The sequence below is a fragment of the Haliaeetus leucocephalus genome, unplaced genomic scaffold, assembly GCF_000737465.1.
Source record: "Haliaeetus leucocephalus isolate CR32 unplaced genomic scaffold, Haliaeetus_leucocephalus-4.0 Scaffold93, whole genome shotgun sequence".
In the NCBI taxonomy this organism is placed as follows: domain Eukaryota; kingdom Metazoa; phylum Chordata; class Aves; order Accipitriformes; family Accipitridae; genus Haliaeetus; species Haliaeetus leucocephalus.
In genome coordinates this window covers 1,472,626-1,493,526 of record NW_010972529.1, presented here as the reverse complement: position 1 = coordinate 1,493,526, position 20,901 = coordinate 1,472,626, and the positions used below count along the sequence as shown (strand labels likewise).

The following is a 20,901-nucleotide window of genomic DNA, read 5'->3' as shown; positions in this document are numbered from 1 at the left end:
CCCCCCCCTGGGCCGTACGGGGGGGGGCGGCCGCCCGCCGCGCCCCGGTGGTTTCGCAGGCGTGCCTGTGCGGGCATTTTTCCCGGGTCTCCGTGGGACGCAGGTGCACTCTCGGCCGTTTGCGGGCGGCTTTTTTTTTGTTAAAAAAAAAAAAAAAAAAAGTAAATACAACGGTTGTTTCATTGCTTTAGCTGTTGGGCTCTGCAGCGCGTTTCCTCGCGTGGGCCGTTCCGTGAAAAAGGCTGGTGAAGAGCCTGTCAGACAAGTCTGTCCGGACACAGCGTGGGTTAAATTAACAGCTACATGTGTTCGTGCTGCCCTGCTTTCCTGGCAGGAGCAAAGTCACTTTAATAAGGATTTTAACAGTTTAGAGTTGTTCATAAAATAGTGTAGCTTTTTGTGGAAAAATGCGCTGTGGAGGGAGTTTGTTGGATGAACCGTCACTTCTTTTTGTGAACAGATTGAATGCTAAATTGCAAAAGTTGGTAATTCCACTCTTAATGAAGTGGCCGCCTACCTGTCATTTAATGACTGGGTAATCTGTCCTAAAAGCATGCTTCAAAAAGGCTTTTCATACAAAAAGGCCTGTCTGCGTATCGCACCTAAACTTTTCCCACCTTAGTTTCTCTCTGATTCTCGTGGGCTGGCTTCGTTTTTTGGCTGTGACAGCTGCAAGTGGGCAGCTGTTCTCTGTGGCTGGTGTGTTGCTGAGCACGAGCTAAGAAATGGTTTTGAAAGGACGAATGTTACACGTCAGGTTTAGCACTGTGCTAACATGTTTGTGTGAAGGATGGACAGCAGGGTTAGGCCAGTCTGCAAAGACTGCGTAAGACTGCAGAGACTTGATTTTGAACCCTTTCAGCTTGCACGTTTTCGTTGTACAGCATATGTCAATTTTTTTACTTTCCCTGATCTTTTGTGCAATAAGGCACAGGGCCTTACAGGGGCTACAGACTAGAAGCTAAAAATGTCCTACCGTATGTGCAGTAGCCAACTTTCTGAAGGCAAGCACTTGGTTTAGGACTCTCTAGTGGTAGATCACTCTTGTCTAGAAGGGTTTACAGGCATACCAAATATCAGACCCTATCTGAATTATTTGCTTGGTATGTTGGGAAGTTGATGATAAATCTCCCCCGGTGAAGAAACTGAAAAATCGGAACTCCCATTGTCTGTATTTTTTCCAATATATTAGCATATTTGCATGTGTCAGACTTCATCAAAGATACAAAGAATTTGCAGTAAGGAAAACTGAAAGACTGTAATTGTAAAAAAACTTGAAGGTTTAAATGGGACAAAGACAATTCTTTTTCCGAAAAATCTCTGTGTTACTAGTTAGTACAAGTCCTAAAGTTTTATAGGATTTTTGATACTTCAGTTTCCCATCTTGTTCTTTTGTGCAACGCTTTTGATTTAAGATTTTAGATCATTTGGTTTTTATAATTCACACTGTGATCTTGCCTCTACAACCGTTACAATTGTTTCATGTTAATGTATAATTAATTTATTTTCTTTTGAAAATGTCAAATTAAAACAAGTTAATTCATCTCAAGGGACATCTCGGCCATAGAAATAATTCATTGTTTAGCAATGAAGAAGTAAAACCAAAACCTACTTTCTAATTTACTGTTTCTCTTTGCTAGGTCACTGTTGCATGTAAGAAAAATTAACAGACTACAAATATGGGAAAGAAACGCATCAAAGGCAAAACTGCACAGTCTGACGAGACTCTGGATATGGAGTATGTGGGTATGTGTTCTCAGAGAAGTCTGTGGTCCTAATGTTTGTTTTAACCTCACAGAGGCCTTGAAAATTCATTAATGTTAGAAGGCCTTTACACTAGTCACTGACTTTGAAGTCTCATTTACAAAGTGTGTGTTTGTATAATTGAAACTGAAGTCTACCAAGAAATATTAATGTTGCTACTTTTCTAAGTATGCTAGAAAATAATAATCCTGTCTTGAAAACCAGGATTGTTTTCTGATTTTCAGGAAACTCAGACACACAGTTCTTTACTGGTACGCAGATCATGTTGAATCATATAAAATTCCTCAGAATAGGAAGGGTTAGTAGAGTCAGCTGCTAAGCTTGTCATGATAAGTTTAAGTAGCATTTTCCTAATGCACATTTTGTTGCAGAAGGTTCTCACTCCAGCAAAAAAGATTGTGATTAAAATATTTCTGTGAAACCATTTGTCTTTACACTAGCAACTAACTTGATACCAGCCCTGGACACCTCAGCTCTCTAGTCATAGTGCTTTTCCCTTAAAACCTCTTTTTCTTCCTTGCCTTCGATTCCTTTAGAGAAAATCCCGAATTGTTAGTGTTATCATTCTAGCTGGATCTCACCCCTGTATTGAAATTTTGTTATCTTGTTTACCCTGGTTATTCTAGCTCTTGTGTTTCCTTGTGCTGCATAGCATTCTCTTCTACCACCTTGTCTACTAGGTCACAGATTCTGTCTTTCCCATCTTTTTTGTTGATCCTGACCGGGGAAACAAGTTGAGCCATGCTAATTTAGCTGGAAGAAAGAGCGCTTACAGTTTTAGCCGAGAGGCTCAGTGTGACGGCCTCTTTATCTTAAATCCAATTCTATTCTACTTTGGTTTCCTGCTTGTCCTGGTCTTGTGGTAGCTTCTGTCTCCTATGGCTTTTTAGCTGCTTTTAGGGGTTTTGTTTGGTTTTTTCTGGAGTCAAGATCAATATCTGCTATGACTGTTCCTCATTTTTCTCCAGCAAAAAAAATCAGTTATGGTGAAATTGCTGATGGCATTGCACTTCTGTGGCTTAAAATAGGCTAGCTTACCCTGACAAAGTCCTGTAAAGCCACAGATGTAAACTAAGACTGATCATAGTGAATAATTCCACTGTATAGAAGCAGCCAATATACAAAAGGTTTATTTAAAAACCAGTTTTGAAGTTGTAGATGAAGCCTGTGTTTTTTAAAAAGGCTGAAATAATGCATCAAAATATCCGTATTTGGCTCTCCTTGGCTAGCATTTGTACTGTGGTAAAATACTATAATCTTGGACAGAAACAGAACTGTAGGTACAAAACTTTTGACTGGTTTCAGCTCATTCCAAGAAAAGTTTGCTATCTTGAGGCTGTAATCTAGCATATGGTCCTCAACAAAGACAAATTCAGAGCTGTTATGCTATCTGAGCAGTAAAAATATCTCTGTGGCAAAGGACTTAAGACAGTTGAATTATGTAAACAACTATATAATTCTTCTCAATAATAGTTTCACAAAAATGTAATTTTTTTTTTAACATATTAAGTACATACAGTGTTTTTCTTTTAGCATGGGTTTGTTTACTCTGTGCTTTTTGACTTTTGAGGTAATTCTTTGTACTGTCAGATATTTGTCCCTGTATTTGCAAATTTAGACGTTTGTAACTGCAAATAGTGAAGAACTGTAGGCTGCTGATGATAAATGTCTTGGAAACCTACACGGTTAAAAAAAAAATTATGTCCCTCATTTTTTATTTGGAAGAACTTGAATCAGTTTGCGTATGCATTGTCTGTCAATCGCAATTTCTCTGTATGTTACTTAAGCTTAGAGGCAGCTTCTCTTTGCTCAAGTGTTGGTGTAACCAACAAACTTAAAAATTAAAGAAGAAATAAGACAAACTCCTGATAGTAGCCCATAGTAACAGATGCCTGTTCTCCATGTAACAATTCTTAGCAGAGTTTGGTTAAATAGATAAGAGTTCACACCAGGCCCAGAAGGTGCAGGTCCAAGTAGGGTGTAGTATTGTAGTGCAAAGTGATAATGGTATAGGTAGGATGACACTGCCATTTGTTTTTATCATAGTCTGCTGCATACTTTCACTGAGGCAGCTCAGCTGGAAGCGTAACCTCCATAATCTCCACTTTTATAGGCCAGCCAGGTGCTGCCTTGGTGACTGGGAACCGTGGCAGTGGGCTGTGGCTGCTCCCTGGGAGGTGTGGGAATCGTAACGCCACAATAATAGAAGCCCACAGCCTGGCACAGTAGGTAGGTTTGTATCCAAAGGTTTTGTCAACTCCTCTGACTAGATGTAGATTTGAGTGATACTTTGGGGTTTTTTGTTGGTTTTTTTTTCTTTTTTTTTAGTAATGCAGTAATTAAGGATGCAGCAACAATATCCCTGGATTGTGAATGGGGGTAACAAAGGGTTTCTTTCTGATATATGTGCTAAATTGTCAATGTTTCTTTGACTCTAGAAAAGCTATCCTAGCTTCTGGATTGCTGCCTGTGTCTCTGAAGCCTAGAGACATATACATTTGTTATGATACCTATATCCTTCTTGTGCTTTTTATTTTGTAGCACCTGTGTGCAAGCATATTGGTAAAGGACTGGAACAAGGTCATCTGAAAAAGGCACTGCTGAACGTGGAATGGCGTGTTTGTCAGGACTGCAAGGCAGACAATAAGACACAAGAGAAATCTGAGGAGGAGACTGATGAAAGCCCTTCGATATGGTTATGTCTAAAATGTGGCCACAGGGTATCTCTTGTTTTGTTGTTAATTTGTCTCAATATCTTTCAGTGCCTCATAATATAGTGGAACAAGAGAGCTTCTAATTAAACTCTTATCACTTTTTTATTTTAAAGGTGGTGCTACATAAATGATTTTGTATATTTTAGTGTGATTAAAAAATGTCTGCTCTGAATTGCAGATGAAGTACTTAGAAGCTTGGCACAAAGGCATTTAGCAGACTTAAGGCTAAAACGCAATCTTGAGGACTTACTCTCCTAGAAAGTCCAAATTATTTTGCTAAGAAAATAAAAATTTCTGTTAATGTTCCTAATTTGTGATTTTTACAAAAAGGTCTTACAGTCACATTAGTTTATTAAACTTAGAACTCTGCATGGTGAAGAGGTTTTTGTTCTGTTTTGTTCTTCAAGCTGTTCAAACTGGAATTTATAAATTAGATGTTCAGTCCCTGAGCAACTTTATGGTTATTCTGCACCCAGTAAGTTACCTTTCTCTCTGCAGAAATAAGTGTCTTGACATAGCGACCCATCTGTTTATCCTACTTAGTTAACATAATTAAACAGTTTTCATTTTAATACTTTGTTTATACTCTGACTTTATGTATGTTTCATTGATAGTCAACTGGATTTTGTGACACTTCTGGTTATCAACTTTATAGGGCTGTGGCAGAAATTCTCAAGAACAGCACGCTTTAAAGCATTATGCAACGCCAAGATCAGATCCCCATTGTTTGGTTCTCAGTTTGGACAACTGGAGTGTGTGGTGAGTTTGTCAGGCAACATTTATAAGATAGAGCTAGAGGGCAACAGAGGCTGGGATGTAATTTGTGTTTTCTTTTCTCTGTGAATTCTAGGATTTATCTCTAGATGTATATGAAGCATTTCCACACACAAAAATCCCAGCAGTCTTTGCTGAGATTTGCTGAATAAGTATTACTTTCTTGTAATATTCGTAACTAGAAACTTTTCATAATTGAAGTTGAAATTGACCAACTAGCAAATGCTGTTGACTTCATATTTTACTGCTTTTGCTTGGTCACAATACTGACACATGGAAACTAATGTTGATATGTAGCTCTAAATCTTAATTTTCAGCCTTAGGAGAAGCTCCTTTCTGATGCGCACACAGTGACAAATTTAATTATTTTTATTTTCTCAATAAATATGGCTTCTTAAAACTATATGTATAGTTAAGAAGCACAGCTGTAGAATTTCAAGATGCTACTGGATCAATCAATACAAATTCCATCTCCCTGGTCGTATTTCCTTCTTTTAAAAGGAATAGTGCATTACTATATAAGGGGGAACCTTAATTTTCTAAACTGTGTACTGCAGAAATACTGTGCCTGACTTAGAGTTTTAATTTTTCTTAGTAACCTTTTTTAAACTTATTATTTGTCATTATGTTCATTTTATATAACATTATCTCTTTATTTGGCCATATTTAGCACCTTTATGTGTAATGATCAGTATTTTTATTGAACTCTAGAATGGAAATGGACATTATTAATAACATGTATTACTAATGAAGTAGTAAACTTCTTTTTGTGAATTTAAATTTGTGTTAAAATTACAGTTTTGAAGTGAGTGCTTTACTTCTTCTGTTCTAAAACTTGTATAACTTTTAAATCTAAGTACTTGAGAATGAGAGGACATTCTCTGAGCAAGATGTTTTGTTTCCTTCTAGAATCTCTTGGTTGTACAAACTTGCACAAGAAATTATTCAGAGATTGATATATTGGGTATAAATTATTGTTATAAATCAAACCTACAATCAAGAACTGTATTTCACAGTGGGCCTAGTACATGAAAGCAAAAGCAGTTTTGATCAGAATTTATTAATGATATGAATGTATGAGTAAATCTCTCTATGGTGTGCATGCATATGTGGTTGAAATTGGATTTGAATAGTACCTGTAAACAGTTGAAAGAAACATTTTGAACTTGGAGAAAGAGGAGAGTTCTAGTAATTCATTAAGTTCTGCTGGTTTGGGTTTACAACGAGTGCTATTGTATGCGTTTTCAGTACTGGTATGACATAGCAGTTGGATATACTTAACGTTTTTCCCCCACTAGTCAAACAGCCATCGCTGAAAAACTTTTTCTAATCCCTTGATTCCTTGAAGGTTACCTACAAAATTTTTGAGGGATGAAAGGTTATGATGTTAAAATGGCCCATAGAAGTAACTCGTTTGTTATTCCAGGAGTGAGAATGACTATTTTTATAATTAACCAGACAGACAAAAAATACATACTTAGGGATCCAAAAGTCAAGCCAATTCTTTTAATGAGACATGAAGAAATGTGAAAATTGCAGCTAATGCCAGGGATGCTGGAAATTTAAGGAAGCACTTTGCTACAGGCTTCTGCTGCTTTTCATATCATAAAATAGAGCCTGACTTACGGTAACTGTGAAATCTGCTAAATGCATTTGTGCCTAAGAACTGTAACTGGTGTGTTTCAAAATGCAGAAGTATTCTCTTCAATACCTTTTGTTACCTCTTCAAAGAGCTGATTGGGCAGAACTACAAAATCAGTACATAGCACTCTCCTTCAGCTGTATGTGTTCTGGCAGAATTTTACTCTTACTTGAGCCTTTATCACTGCAGCTTCTCTCACAATTTTGTTTAAAAGAGATTAGTGGCCTAACCACGCACTTCTTTGCTCATAAAGAAACAAATATGTTTCTATCAGCAGCAGAAGAGCAAATAAAAGCGTGCAGGATTAATGGAGGACACTGATTTATTTCTTATCCAATTTAAATATAATGAAGTACTTGCTTGGCTAGAATTCTCAGAATATTTTCCCATGCCATAACATTTGTAAGTAATTTTCTTTAGGGCCTGATATCTTAGTTTCTTGATTTTGGTAAAATTTTCCTGCATTTATTTTTCTTGCAACAAGATTTCTAAGCACATCTTTTAAGAGTCTAATTTATATTTGTAAATTGCAACCTCCATTCACCCAAATCATTTAGTAAAGATAATTTTTAAACTTCTTATTTTCTTGATCAGGAATAGATTGAACTCTTCTTTAAGGCTTCTAAATCTTAAAATAAAACTTGTAGTTTTGTAACTTTGTGTAATGAATTGCATCAAACAAGCGAATAGTTTAGGATTTTTAAACAATAGGAAAAAAATTAATTGTTTTTCTTTGGGGGGGGGGGGCGGAGGCAGGTGCTACATATGCGATAATGAAGTTCCATATAGCACTTCAACCCGATTGGGCCAGATTGTGGATTATGTTAGAAAACACGTTTGTATTGACTCATCATGTACAGGTAAGTAATTATAGTATACATACCGTAATTCAGAAAATCCTTTAAATTTAGGAGACAGTACTGTAAATTTAGAAGGCACACTAAATTAGATTTAACTTTTGGAGCACCTAATGGTAAAGTAAAAAGCTGATTTCCTCCTTTTTTTTTTTTTCTTTTTTTTTTTCCCCTTTTTCAGAATTCTGATAGCAGAAGTAATGTCCTAGCCCGTGGACCTAATTGGACCAGGATTTTGCTCAGTGTCCTCTAAACTTTTACAGACCAGAAATACAGAAATAGGAGGAAAAAAAACAATTTTAATGTGACTGGTTTTTTTTAAATGTGACGTTCAGTTGTTCTGTGAGTAAGGAATTGACTTTCAGTACTTAGAAGTGCTGTGTTTAGTCATCAGTATTGCTCGGTCTGTCTTGATCTGAAGAATTGTCACTGCTTAAGGATCATTTGATCTGATTTTTTTTTTAGGTATTTTTGTAGGTATTTGTGAATGTATCAGCTGGAATGACTAAGTCTCCAGCTCTTGCAGCACATTTCCTAATGGAAGGAGTATACAAGAAGATTTGTCTGCTGGGTCTGTACATTTAGTATAGGTAGTTGCAGTGCATTCAGAACTCTCTAAAATAGCGTGTTCAGCCTGCAGTCTATCTGCAAAACATGGTTGTTTAAAAGGAAACAAACCCAGCAAACCCCCCTGTTTCCACAATGGCAAAACTGGTTTTATACAAGGCATTTCAACTGGAAAACTTGGAATAATTTGCATATCAAAATAAATGCTGTAACTCATAGCTATAAAAAATGCCAACACCATCCTACACTTGTGTGAAATCATAGCCTCCTTGGGAAATAGATCATAACCATCCAGCAATGCCAAGGGGCTGTCTCTGAATATTTGTTCAGGAAGCAGCTGAGGTTTTCCCACAGGGACCAGAATCTTTGAGTGGTTTTGGTCAGTCTTTCCCAGATACGTAGTTTCTCTACATCCGATATTTGAATTTCATACTGGTTGCCAAAATTTTCTTCTCAGGTTTGAACTGGAAAACAGATAAATACCTGGGTGCGGTTGTCTGTTTCAGGTGTTCCATCTGTTGTCCATCCATCTGTTTCTTGTCCACCTGTAAAGAGTGTATTGTCTGTTTTCCTTGCTTCCTCTGAGCTGGTGTTACTTTATTCTAAAGTTAACCTTGGCTCACAGCCCTCTTTATCAGAAATCTAATCAATAGTAGACTGCCAAACTGGCAGAGCTAGTGTGGGTGTTATTCTGAAAATTACCTGGAATTCCCTCACAGTTTTATTGAACAGGTCATCGAAAGTTTGAGCTATACACCAAAGTAATTTTGGGGAAAATGTCTTTAATGTGTCTTGAAGAATATAAACCTTCCAGTTTCATCTGTTTAGGTTCATGAAATGAACATGAGAATGCTTTGACAGTGGGAGGCCTGTGCATTTCATTTCAGACAATAGTGCCATGTCAAAAGGGATATTATCTCAGATGCCCTCTTGTTGTATAAAGTCCTAACATAGGTGATTTTGCAACAGGAATGAAATTTCAGATAACACATGCAGAGTTTCAGAAGTTGTTGGCATGAATGGCTTGTGGGCCAATTGGCATGTTTAACTTGTGTGCTGATCTGAAATGGCATTTCAGGGGTTTCTTGATTATTTTGGTGGTGGTGGTGGTTTGTTTTGTTTATTTTTTAACTCCTGTTACCTGGACAGTTTAAGAACCTAAACTGGTAGTATTACATTTATACAATTACAGAACTAATTATCATATGTTTAAGTTTTAAACATTGTAGATTACTGCTGCCTATAATAACTTTCCTATCCCATTTCCTGTTACTGGGTTAATATGTGTATTTTTTTATCATTTCAGTGGAAAAACAAGAAGAGAACAAAGAATTTGAAAATAAAAAAGTAGAGAAGGACAGCAAAAATGAGCAAGAAAAGGAAGTCTCACTTAAAGAAGAGAATTCTCATCCAAGTACTAACTCAGAAGTGACTGTGAAAGGACTTAGTAACTTGGGGAATACATGTTTCTTTAATGCAGTGATGCAGGTATGGTAGTTATTGCTGCTCTTAAAAAAAACTTTGAGTAACAAAAAACCCCAACAAACGACTCCACAAAAACCCCACCCCCAGTATTTTACAATGACCCAATTAGAATGTTATTTTTATCTGCCAAGAATGATGGGTTCTTTCTAAAAATAGTGTGTTGGCCCAGAGAAATATGAAGAAATGGAGCTGCAGGTTCAGACATGCTCTAAGGGAAAATATAACAAACTGCCTTGTCTTTGAGGGACAGTGTCTTTCACTGATGTAGATTAAGAATGCCAACTTCCTAATTTAGTAAAAAAAATGAAATAGTCTGGCACATCACCCTTGCTGACCTCTTGAAATATAAGAGATTAATACCCAAAGACTGTGGGTGTTTACTGAAACAAAAATGTCTCTGTCAGCAACAGGAAATCAAATAAGTAAATTATTAACAGGATGAGCATATTGCATTGCCATCTCATGTGTCTTGCTCGGCTAAGAGGTGTTTGGATAGATTAAACTTGTTCTGTCATGTGTATTAAAACTCGCATGTAATCTTGTGCTCTTTGGCTCTTGATACTGAAGCTTTACTTGAATAAAATTCCCACTGTGTTTGCAGGTTTTAGTAAACTTTGATTTTCATTTTTTTTTTAAACATGTTTTAAACTAAGCAAATATGCTTGATTTTAGAAACAGACACTAGTAAACAGACTGCCAGAAGATCACTCTGTAGAATAGTACATTTAGGGTTTCTGCAATCTAAAGTAATACATAGAGAGGACGCTTGGAAGTCATGTTCGCTGTATGGAAGGCACCTTTAAATGTTAACTCTGTTAGAATTTCCAGAGTGGTAGTTACCATTCTAGTTCTGTGTTTGGGAAAAATAAATTGCTGCTAGTCTGGTTGCTACAAATTCCATGACCAGTGGAACTGCCCTTCTTCTTGTTCCCCAGTTACCAATCTTTTTCTTTCTTTTCTGTTCTACAGAATTTATCACAAACTCCAGTCCTGAGGGAGCTGCTTAAAGAAGCTAAAATGCCTGGCACAACAGTTAAGATTGAATCACCTGAGTTATCCATGGTATGTATGCTTTGACCTTCATAATGTTTCTCCCTGACCTTCCAATCTGTTAAAGAAACAAGCAATATTCATCTCTGAATTTTAAAGCTGTTTCAGCTAAACACTAACAAGATTAAGATGTAAAATCAGTGGGAACTTCACCATAAAGCTACTTCTGAAATCAACGGAGGTCTTTCTTTCAAAGTAAAAGAGCAGTGATTCAATACTCTTAACTATTAGTTGTCATCAAAGGAGTATTTACATTATGATTAAGTTATTTAAAGGATGAAAATGTGTAACTTTTGCTATGGTCTCGCTTGTCTAAATGCAAAATAGGAAACTAGAGCATGTCTGCAGCACTAACTTAAATAACGCACCTGTCATTATAGTTAGGGATTTGGATGGGAAAGAAGGGTTGTGCATTTTAAGAAATTGTATTTTTTTTTCTAATAAAAGCAAGAAATGCAGAGTTGCAACTAAGCAATAAATAATTAATGATTCTTAGCCCAACGTTTTGGCATCATCTCATGAGAAACCATGTGTTGATTGTTTTTGTCAGGTTAACTTACTGCCATTTTGGAATTTTGTGTATTTTATAATAATGTTTTCAAGAACTGAAGTGTTTTAGATAAGGAAAAACTTACTCCAGAATGTCTGTCACCAAATTAAGGCAAAACAACTTTGTTGCTTTTGTTTAAAACAGGAACCTCAGCTGATAAAACTAGATCAACCAGGTCCTTTGACATTAGCCATGTATCAGTTCCTGACAGAAATGCAGGAGACAAAAAAAGGGGTAGTCACTCCTAAGGAACTTTTTGCTCAGGTTTGTAAAAAGTGAGTATCTGTACAATTGCATGTCATAGTGAGTATGAAAAAGTTTTAGTTGTTTAAAAAGAAGGTCAGTTTTCTCCCTTTTTTTTTTCTTGAGCTCACATCACAGCATATAAAATTTGTATAATGCTTAACGAGTTTTGAAGGAAGAGGATAAAGAGCAAAATATAAATGCATAGAAGTAAAATTAAAGATACTCAGTGACGTTCTGATTAGCTAGCTTCATATTTTTAGAAAATACCATCTTAGACACTTGTTGCTTTTATATACATACTTGCTTGAGATTTTGTGGTTTTGTGTCTGGTATGAATTGTTTTTACTTTGTCTATCTCTAAGTTCAGTTATACTTTACAATTATTGTCTCATTTAACAGAGCAATACGATTTAAAGGTTATCAGCAGCAAGACAGTCATGAATTGCTTCGTTACTTACTTGATGGAATGAGAGCAGAAGAAATCCAAGTGAGTGCTAATTTCATAGTTGCACATACCTTTCTGCTACATGCCCCAGACCAAGACTTTGTCCTCTGCTGAGGGGAGAAAGATCGTTCTTTCTGAGATAAGTCAACCCCTGTAGAGTGGTTTGTGCTGCCCATAGCACGCACTTGAAGCAGATTAGCAACAAAGCTATAAAACTGGGCAGCCTCTAAGCAGTGGGGTTGTGAAGGAGCAACCACAGACATTACTGTTTTCATTTAGCAAAACTGTTCAAAGAGAGAAGTTTGTTTGTGGCCTATGTGTCTTATATATATTGCACACATTGTTTAGGTTTCTAAGGTAATAATACTTTCTGCCTTTTTGGAAAGCAGCGTACTGGTAATTCTTTATGCTTTTCTAGTAAAATTAAGTAGAAGGATTCAGTTTTGCTTGCTCTAAATGTCTTCAGTTAATTCAACACTTCTAATATATAAATGTCTGTTGTACTTCAGAAAGAGATTGACTTGTTCAAAACTTCTACAGAAAAAGTGGGTTTGGAGTATGTGTAGTCACCCTAAAGATTGTCCTTTTGTCTTAATTTCTGAAATGCCTGAAAGTTCACTTGTAGAAATTCTTTTTTTTTTTTTTTTTTTTTTTTTTTTTTTTTTTCCAGTTTTAATTTGGGGAAGTATTTCATCCTTAGACTGATTTTTCATACATACTAATTGCAGCATTACGGTTGCGAGCTTGTTTCTTGGTTGATTATTTTTTTAATATCCGCAGGAACTACTTTGTATCTCTACAGGTGTTTGTGTTGTTTGTATAGATTCTCTTAATTGGTGAAGATTAAACTTTTTCCTCCATTTGAAACATTTTGTAAAATGAACTAGTTAACTGAATTAGTTTAGGAAATTTTATACTGTGTATTTGTTTTGAAAATTCCAGCAAGTAAGTGTTGGAATACTGAAGGCGCTGACTGACTCTAACAAACAAAATGAAGAAGAACTTAAAAAGAAAATTAAAGGTAAAATACATGTTACTGATGTTGTGATAATTTAAAATCTTCTGTTTCATTGAAGTACACAAAGTAATAGTATCAATTAAAAGATACATGTTTAAGTGTACAACTTTATGCCATCTGTTGAATATGTGTGTATCTAGAATATAAGGCTCAATGGTTTAGTCTGTTTATTTAAATGTCTTACTGAACTTGGTGGCATTTCCTTCTTAACAGTGAAAGAGAGGGTTGATTCTCTAGACATTATACATTAAAATATGTTTGGGTAGTGTTTAATCATTCAAATATTATGTAAGAAATTAAAATATTAGCACATGAATGTAATGATTTATTCAGTCCTAATAGTCCATTGTTACTTAACAGTGGTATAAAAAAAAAACCCAAACAGTGAACAAAAGAATTCTTAAAGTTTTCAACATGACTTAGATTAGAAGATGAAGAATAAGTTTAAATTCAGACCGTGTGCTACACTGAAAATATAACTTGAGGAAATTGGTTTTGTTTGTAGGGCACCTGTACAAAGTTGGTGCTTGTTTTTTAGCTTCAGACAGTTGTTTAAGTCCTGAGAGAAAACAGGAACTCTTACTGGATGCAGTACTTCTGAGAAAATAGGGAAATGCATTTGAGAAAATAGGGAAATGCATTTGAGAAAATAGGGAAATGCATTTGAGAAAATAGGGAAATGCATTTGAGAAAATAGGTAAAGGTGTTGGTTCAGTCAAGCTGTCTTCTGCAAATGTGTTTTCGTCCCCATTCCTTTGATATACAAACAAATCTTAATTTAAGAATCTTGCTGTACTTCCTGAGGAAACCACAACAGGCCAACACATTACATCATACATCTTGCATACTGTATTCTCTTTCCTTTTTTTACTTTGGTATGCCATAACTAAATTGGTTGCCAGTATATTATATATAATATTATTAACTTTACTATATACTTTGTCAATTCTCAGAATATGAAAAGAAAAAGGGAATACAAAGCGTTGTAGATCGAATCTTTGGTGGAGAATTAACCAGTACAATTATGTGTGAGGAATGCAGAACCGTAAGTAAACTACCTGCTTTGAATAGCCTAGAGTATAATTTTATGTAATCTGCAGGAGAACCCCAAAGTAACTATATGGAGACATAAGTGAAACTGGAGAGGTTTGCTTCAGTTAATATACTTCTAAGGGTTGACTGGCTGTATACTTTTCAAAAAGGGGCATGGTTTGGCTGGAATCTTTCTTCCCATATGTTATAAAGTTAATCTTTCAGTTCCTTTCAGAAGCCTTCCAGAAAAAGAGGTCAGCAACAGCAAGCTGCCTCTGCCAGAGGAATTCACTCTCAGATTACTAGTAAACACCTTCCAGTGCTACAAATTGTAGAGTGAATGAATTGTTCTGCTACCAGCAGTGTGCTGCTGAGGGTCCTTTCCTTTTTCATCAGATGATTAGGTTAGAAGATGAAGAGCAAGTTTAAATTCAGACCATGTGCTGCACTGAAAATATAACTTGAGGAAATTGGTTTTGTTTGTAGGGCACCTGTACAAAGTTGGTGCTTGTTTTTTAGCTTCAGACAGTTGTTTGAGTCCTGAGAGAAAACAGGAACTCTTACTGGATGCAGTACTTTCCCTTTCCCACACTACAATGACTGTGGGATTGCCAGGAAAATAGTTAAGCAAGAAGGCACTATTGGGATAATGCATCTTGAGAATGAAGTAATTAAGGTTATTAGTGAGTGGGCTGGATGAATCTCCTGACTGATTGCAAATGTCAATCTTATAGGCCCTAAGTTGGGTTCTCACATTCTGGGCCACTAGAAAACTGTAATTTGTAAATTATTTCTGTGGTAATATGACTGCTAGATTTTGGTCAGGGATAGCTGTTTGTGAAGGTAGACTATCTGTGGTTTACGTTTGTATGCACAAGTGAAAGCATGCACTGAATGCAAACAAGGCTACATACAGATAAACCTATTGACAGCAAGCCAGCCACTTCCAAAGAAAATTAAATTGGTCTCTTGAATATTCATTTAAAGGTATCCTTGGTCCACGAGTCTTTCCTCGATTTGTCACTTCCTGTACTAGATGATCAGGTAAGAAATTGTACATGCTTGCTTTTTGGCTTAGTTTTTGTTTGCTTATATGAAAACACGTTTATTATATAATCACTAGGGAATGGATTTATGCATCCTTCTAAATGTCTTTTTTGAAAGTTAAAATTATAAATTCGCCCAGAAAGATAGAGAATAAGATATTTTCATGAGAGTCATTCCTGTAAGTTGTGGCTCATAAATTGTCTCTGGAAAATTACTGGTAGTCTGTTGGTGATCATCCTGCTTTGTCAGTTAATGTTTCCAATGTAGAGATTGGCTTAGGGAATAATCTAGTATGTTCCAGTGTTGTCTCACTATTGTAGAAGACTGAGTTGCAAAGAACAATGTTTCCCAATTCATCTTCACTGTTGTAAAACTGAACTAAATTGCCTGACAGTGATGGGTGTCTAGTGGTTGCTAGAATGCTTTATTTTTATTTTTTTTTTTACTTTTTTCATCCATTTTTCTGCATTGAGTGCAAGAATACTTCTCATAATATTCAGGTTATTGAATAAAGTTAAGAAACGGTAGGATAGTGTGTGAATACTTATTTGATCAATATTAATTTATTTGATTGATCCCTAGACACTCAAAATACTTTATTTGCCTTGTGTTTCATATTGATAGTCCACATATGTAATATTTCAGATTTGTTACATAGCACTGCTCACACAAAAGCTATTGAGTAAATATGGAAATGGAAACCCCTCAGCCAAAGGGATCATGTGTCTCCTGCAGCAAACAAATTTCATTTTAGCAGAAGCAAACAAATTCTGTGGCAGGCAGTTCAACTGAAAATGTCTCCACTTGTGTAAAATGTTACTCTTCAGTGCATTTAATGAGATTTACATCTGTTAGAGCCAAAGGTAATGTTGCCCCTTTACAGGTTCAGAATTTGGCCCTTGATAGTCTTCCTTTTTCATACTGTTTCTTCTTGCAAGTGATTGTTTCATGTGGACTCCCTCTGGAGTGAGACACCTCTTCTGTAAACTTTAGGGTGGCATAAATGAGTTAGTTGTATGTTACAGTTACTAGAATGTTATATCTTGAGCTGAAAACTCACATAACATTTCATCCCTGCAGTTTTCTCTGGAATACTATTTTGTTACTCAGGACAGTAACATCTCTACTTCTGTAGTTGTTTTGTGGCTTTTTGTTTTTTGCAGAAAGTAAAAATCACAAATGAGAGAAACATTAAAAAAAACAAAGAAAAGGAATCTGAAGATGAAGAGGACAAAAACAATGACTGTTATCTTAAGCAGAGAGATGACCCCCCTGGTACAAGTAAGCACCTTCAGAAAAAAGCAAAGAAACAGGCCAAAAAACAAGCCAAGGTTGGTTTTGATAAGTATTTCACTCTTTATTACTGAAGTGCTTGCAACTTCTGGTAAAACAAATTCTTTCTGCTTCCTCGGTTTAGATGAAGGAGGAGACAGCTCAAAATTTCTCCTCACTCAAATGCACAACTGAAAAGACCTATTTTATCTGCGTCTTTGCTATTAAGATGTTACATGTTCTGTTAAGAGTTTCTGTGCTAGGAATAAGGTAATATCCAGAGGAATGTGGAATTTTTGTTGCCTGTCTGAAGTAGTATTAATTTGTATCAGGCAGCTGTTCTCCAGTCATTGATTGCAAGAATATTTGCAAAACTTTAGAATAGGGACATAAGAAAGTATCAGGAAGATACAAAGGAAATTGTTAGTTGTATTTTGAAGATACTGTGTAACAAGGAGCAGTGGGAACTATATCTGAGTGAGGATAAATTCAGTATTGGTTGAATTGTGATCACCTCTGATCATCAAACCATAGATTTTGCTCCCCCCCCCCCCTTTGCATCTATGGCATGCTACAAAAATTTTGATAAAGTAATTGTAAGAATTGCTAAATATCATGTAAACTTGCTCTGGTTTTTGTATTTTTGTATATTATGTATTCCAATGTGCAGAGCCAGCGCCGCCAGCAAAAACTTCAAGGAAAGGTGCTTCGCTTAACAGATATCTGTGCAACTGAACAATCAGAAAAAGACATCGAGTATAACCAAGAATCAGAGGCAGAAATTAACTCTGAAACTCCTGATAGGAAGAGAGAAGAGGAATCATCAAATGATGGCAGAGATCACTGCTTAACTCAAAAAGACTTGAGTGTACAGGGAAGTAGGACAGAAGTTCAGAGCATGCATGAAAATACAGGAAAGCCAGAACAAGAGTGTATAGAAAGTGAGTCTCTCATGGATCTCCCTATGGAAGGATTAGATTCTCCTATGAAGTTTGTCAATGGCCTTGACAACCTGTCTTTGAAAGATGAGGATGATGAAAATAAAGATGAGGAAGAGCTTGCTACTGACTTTTCAGAGCTACACTTGGGTGCCAATGATGAATCTGATACAAGTACCTTAGATGACCTTCAAACTCTTCCTGTCAAGACATGTGAATTATCAACTGAAGATCCAGAAACAGCATTTTGTACTCTTGCAAACAGGGAAGGTCTGAACCCCGAAGAAGGTTCAATCCATCACTGTTTGTATCAATTTACCCGTAATGAAAAGCTTACTGAGACCAATAAACTACTCTGTGATGTATGTACACAAAGACATTATGGACCAAAGAAGAACATAAAAAGTATGACAAATTACCTTTTAAAAGAAAACTTTAAATATGTCCCTATCTGCTGCTTGGGTGGGTAAGGGGGGGAATGTCCCTAAAGTGGTATTTGTATAACTTTAACTTGGATCAATTGAACTAGTATTCAGTGGGTAGGTTGTGAGAACCTCTTTCACGCAGATTAATACAAGTAAGTTCTTAATTGAGCAGCATAGTAGGCTCACAAGGTTGGGTACAAATACTGCAGGACTGAAAAAGAAGAGTGAGCAAAGATGAGTGGGTTTGTGTTTGGAGGGAGGGAAAGGGCGTTTCAGTCTAAAATTTCATTATGTGGATGATTGTAGGGAGTAGCTGTTTAGCAGGTGACTTCTGTTCTTTCCTCAAATGTGAAAATTCTGCTATGACAGTCAGGGAAGTCATGTTGGTGTTTGCTGAAAAGGCCAATAAAAGCTGCGTGCAATTTCTGATTGTGAGAGTTGTAGAGAACAAGCACTACTTGTGCTGACACTGCTCAGACATGGTGTGAGCAGTTACTTTTGTGATACAGGATCTGCAAGATGGCAGCTGTTGTACAGTTCATCATTTAACGTGATGTTACAAAGGGGAATGTTCAGTTTCTCAGTTGTAGTAGATGATGTTCTAGCAGTGTAAATAGTGAAAATTAAAGAAATTCTTCCTGTAACATTTGTTTAGATGTTAATCATTGGTGTTTTGTCTTTTCTGCAGGTGAAAAGAAGTATGTTTATACTAATGCCAAAAAGCAGATGTTAATCTCTCTTGCTCCTCCAATTTTAACTCTTCACTTAAAGAGGTTTCAACAGGTAAGTACCAGGCCGATATTGCAAAAATGTGTATGTATATAGTATCAGTTTAATATGTGTGTATGCATATAGTACTAGCTTAATTTAGAACTAATGTTAGCATATTTTCATTTCCTATAAGCCTGTTTTGTTTTCTTTTGGTTTTTTTTTCGCAAGGTTTGGAAGGCATTGGTGCACAGTGTTGGGTTTTGAGGTCTTTGAGGAGTTGGAGTGTATTTTCCTGAAAGAATATTCCATTAGTTATCTGGAAGACACTGTTCCTTGAGCTTATTTGCTATACATTGCCTTGTTATTGTTATCGCTTAGCGTATTCAGCAGTATCTTGGCATTGTTTCCTGCTACTACAGCAGTTCGTGGACTCTTACATTTCAGTACAGATAGAATAGGGTCCCTTACTAAATGAACGTAACAAATAGGTCAGTAGAATTGGAAAAGAGAGGATTCCAAGCCTTACTGGGGGGTTGGGTGTAGAGAAAGGGATGAATGGAAAGCAATGCAACTTAAGTCTTATTTATAGACACCAAAGTAAAGTGGCTTACCTTTTTTCCAAGTTGTAGGAAAAATTTTAATTTAGGGCTTTAGCTTTTCAAGAAGGAAAGAGGAAAGGAATCGGGATGGGAGATGGTATTGCCTCTTCTAAATTTAAAGCTGTTCTGTATTTTTGTCAAAATACTTGAAAGATAAGGGAGGTGGCTCTAAGTAGATGAAAAACAATTTCACAGAGAAAATGGAAATGTGTAGGCTATTCCAAGAGACAGTAACATGATTAAGAAAATAACATTTGTCATCATCTCCTTTTGTTTTTCCAGTTTGATACTGGGAGATTATTTGAATAAGGGGGGAGTAGAAGCTACATCAGTTCTGATGATATAAAATTAGATCCTCAGGCACATTACAGTATCTGAGAAGCAAGAGATGTCCTTGTAGTTATATAAGTACATTAGAGCTGGTTCTTTTTCCACTTCTGCTACCATTAAGTTACCATAAGAACAAGTTGAAGAGCTGTCTTAACTTGTGCTCCAGTGCAGCACATGAGGGCAAGAAGGTAATGCTGGAAAACCTTGGGCATTGGCGGGGGGGGGGAGTTGCTTTTTTCTAATTTTGTGTCATGTAAAACTAATTTTGTATTGTTGAAACTTTAACCTGAAACATGCAGTAACTAATCATGCTTTTAATATGCTACATTTTAACATTATGGGGTTTTCCTCTACTTTGTCTCTTTAAGGCTGGTTTTAATCTACGGAAGGTTAACAGGCATATCAAGTTTCCAGAAGTGATAGACTTGGCTCCTTTCTGTACAGCTAAATGTAAAGTAAGTGGAAAAACAGATTCTCCTTTCCCATGTCTAATGTGCTTTCACAATTAAGCTGCTCAGCGGAATCTTTGTAGAACACTTGCCAAGCTTCAGTTATTTTGTGTGATAATACAGGATAACTCGCAAGTGCAACTTGTAGTTGAGTCAGCGTACTTCCACTGTTCATAGCTGTAGTGCTTGCATGAATCTGTAATGACCAGCTTCCCTTTCATCAGCAAACAAAGCAAAGCAAAGTGAAGAGTTTACATTCTAGCCTTGTTTAAAACCCCATACCTGAATACCTAAATTTTTGCTTTTATAGAATGTGGCTGAAGGGAATACAGAAGTACTGTACTCTCTCTATGGAGTTGTTGAACATAGTGGAACAATGAGGTCTGGGCACTACACTGCTTATGCTAAAATGAGAAGTATGAACAACCATCTCTCTGATCTTGTCCTTCGAGGACAATCTCCTCAAGGTAAATAATAATAAGAAATATTTTACAAGTTATTTCTTACTGTTCTACAGTAACAGGATTGATTGCTTCAGTTCTTTGTAATAACTTTTACTCCTAAATTCTTCTTTTCACAGCTTTAGAAACTGAACCAGTAAACGGGCAGTGGTTCCACATCAGTGATACCCATGTACAAGCTGTGTCTGCATCAAAAGTGCTGAGCTCGCAAGCCTATCTCCTGTTCTATGAGCGACTGCTGTAACTCATCTGAGAAGCCTTCTTTTATGTGCAGCCATCTTCAAGTGGTCTGAAAGAAAGCAAAGACTCACAAATTATGTTGTTAAATGTTGGAGCTACTGTATACAACTGCAGGAATATACTTTATGCTTCTTCTGACACACTGACAAATGGTTAACTTATACTTTTTCCAGTGTTTTCACTAAATAAAAGGTTGGATTTTTTTTTTTTTTTTTCAAAATTACAGCTTTGAGCTTCTCTTGAGTAATTTGTGTGTTGGCCCAGACAAGCAACCACTACTTTTAGTTT

General features: G+C 36.3%; 1 protein-coding gene across 2 annotated transcripts in view; it reads left to right on the top strand.

Annotated features, from left to right (window-relative positions):
• Positions 1-20,804, top strand: part of USP16 (ubiquitin specific peptidase 16) — a 21,191-nt gene extending 387 nt beyond the window's left edge. The window contains exons 2-18 of one of the 2 annotated variants that reach the window (XM_010585291.1): positions 1,641-1,746; positions 4,306-4,484; positions 5,134-5,237; positions 7,651-7,754; positions 9,622-9,803; positions 10,770-10,862; positions 11,545-11,675; positions 12,046-12,133; positions 13,034-13,112; positions 14,063-14,154; positions 15,129-15,185; positions 16,352-16,519; positions 17,131-17,803; positions 18,512-18,606; positions 19,832-19,918; positions 20,223-20,379; positions 20,493-20,804. In XM_010585291.1, the coding sequence (XP_010583593.1) occupies positions 1,680-1,746; positions 4,306-4,484; positions 5,134-5,237; positions 7,651-7,754; positions 9,622-9,803; positions 10,770-10,862; positions 11,545-11,675; positions 12,046-12,133; positions 13,034-13,112; positions 14,063-14,154; positions 15,129-15,185; positions 16,352-16,519; positions 17,131-17,803; positions 18,512-18,606; positions 19,832-19,918; positions 20,223-20,379; positions 20,493-20,617 (2,481 nt within the window). In that variant the 5' untranslated portion in view covers positions 1,641-1,679 and the 3' untranslated portion in view covers positions 20,618-20,804. The remainder of the gene's footprint in view (positions 1-1,640; positions 1,747-4,305; positions 4,485-5,133; positions 5,238-7,650; positions 7,755-9,621; positions 9,804-10,769; positions 10,863-11,544; positions 11,676-12,045; positions 12,134-13,033; positions 13,113-14,062; positions 14,155-15,128; positions 15,186-16,351; positions 16,520-17,130; positions 17,804-18,511; positions 18,607-19,831; positions 19,919-20,222; positions 20,380-20,492) is intronic. The other variant, XM_010585292.1, reaches the window with a different exon arrangement.
• The last annotated feature ends 97 nt before the right edge of the window (positions 20,805-20,901 follow it).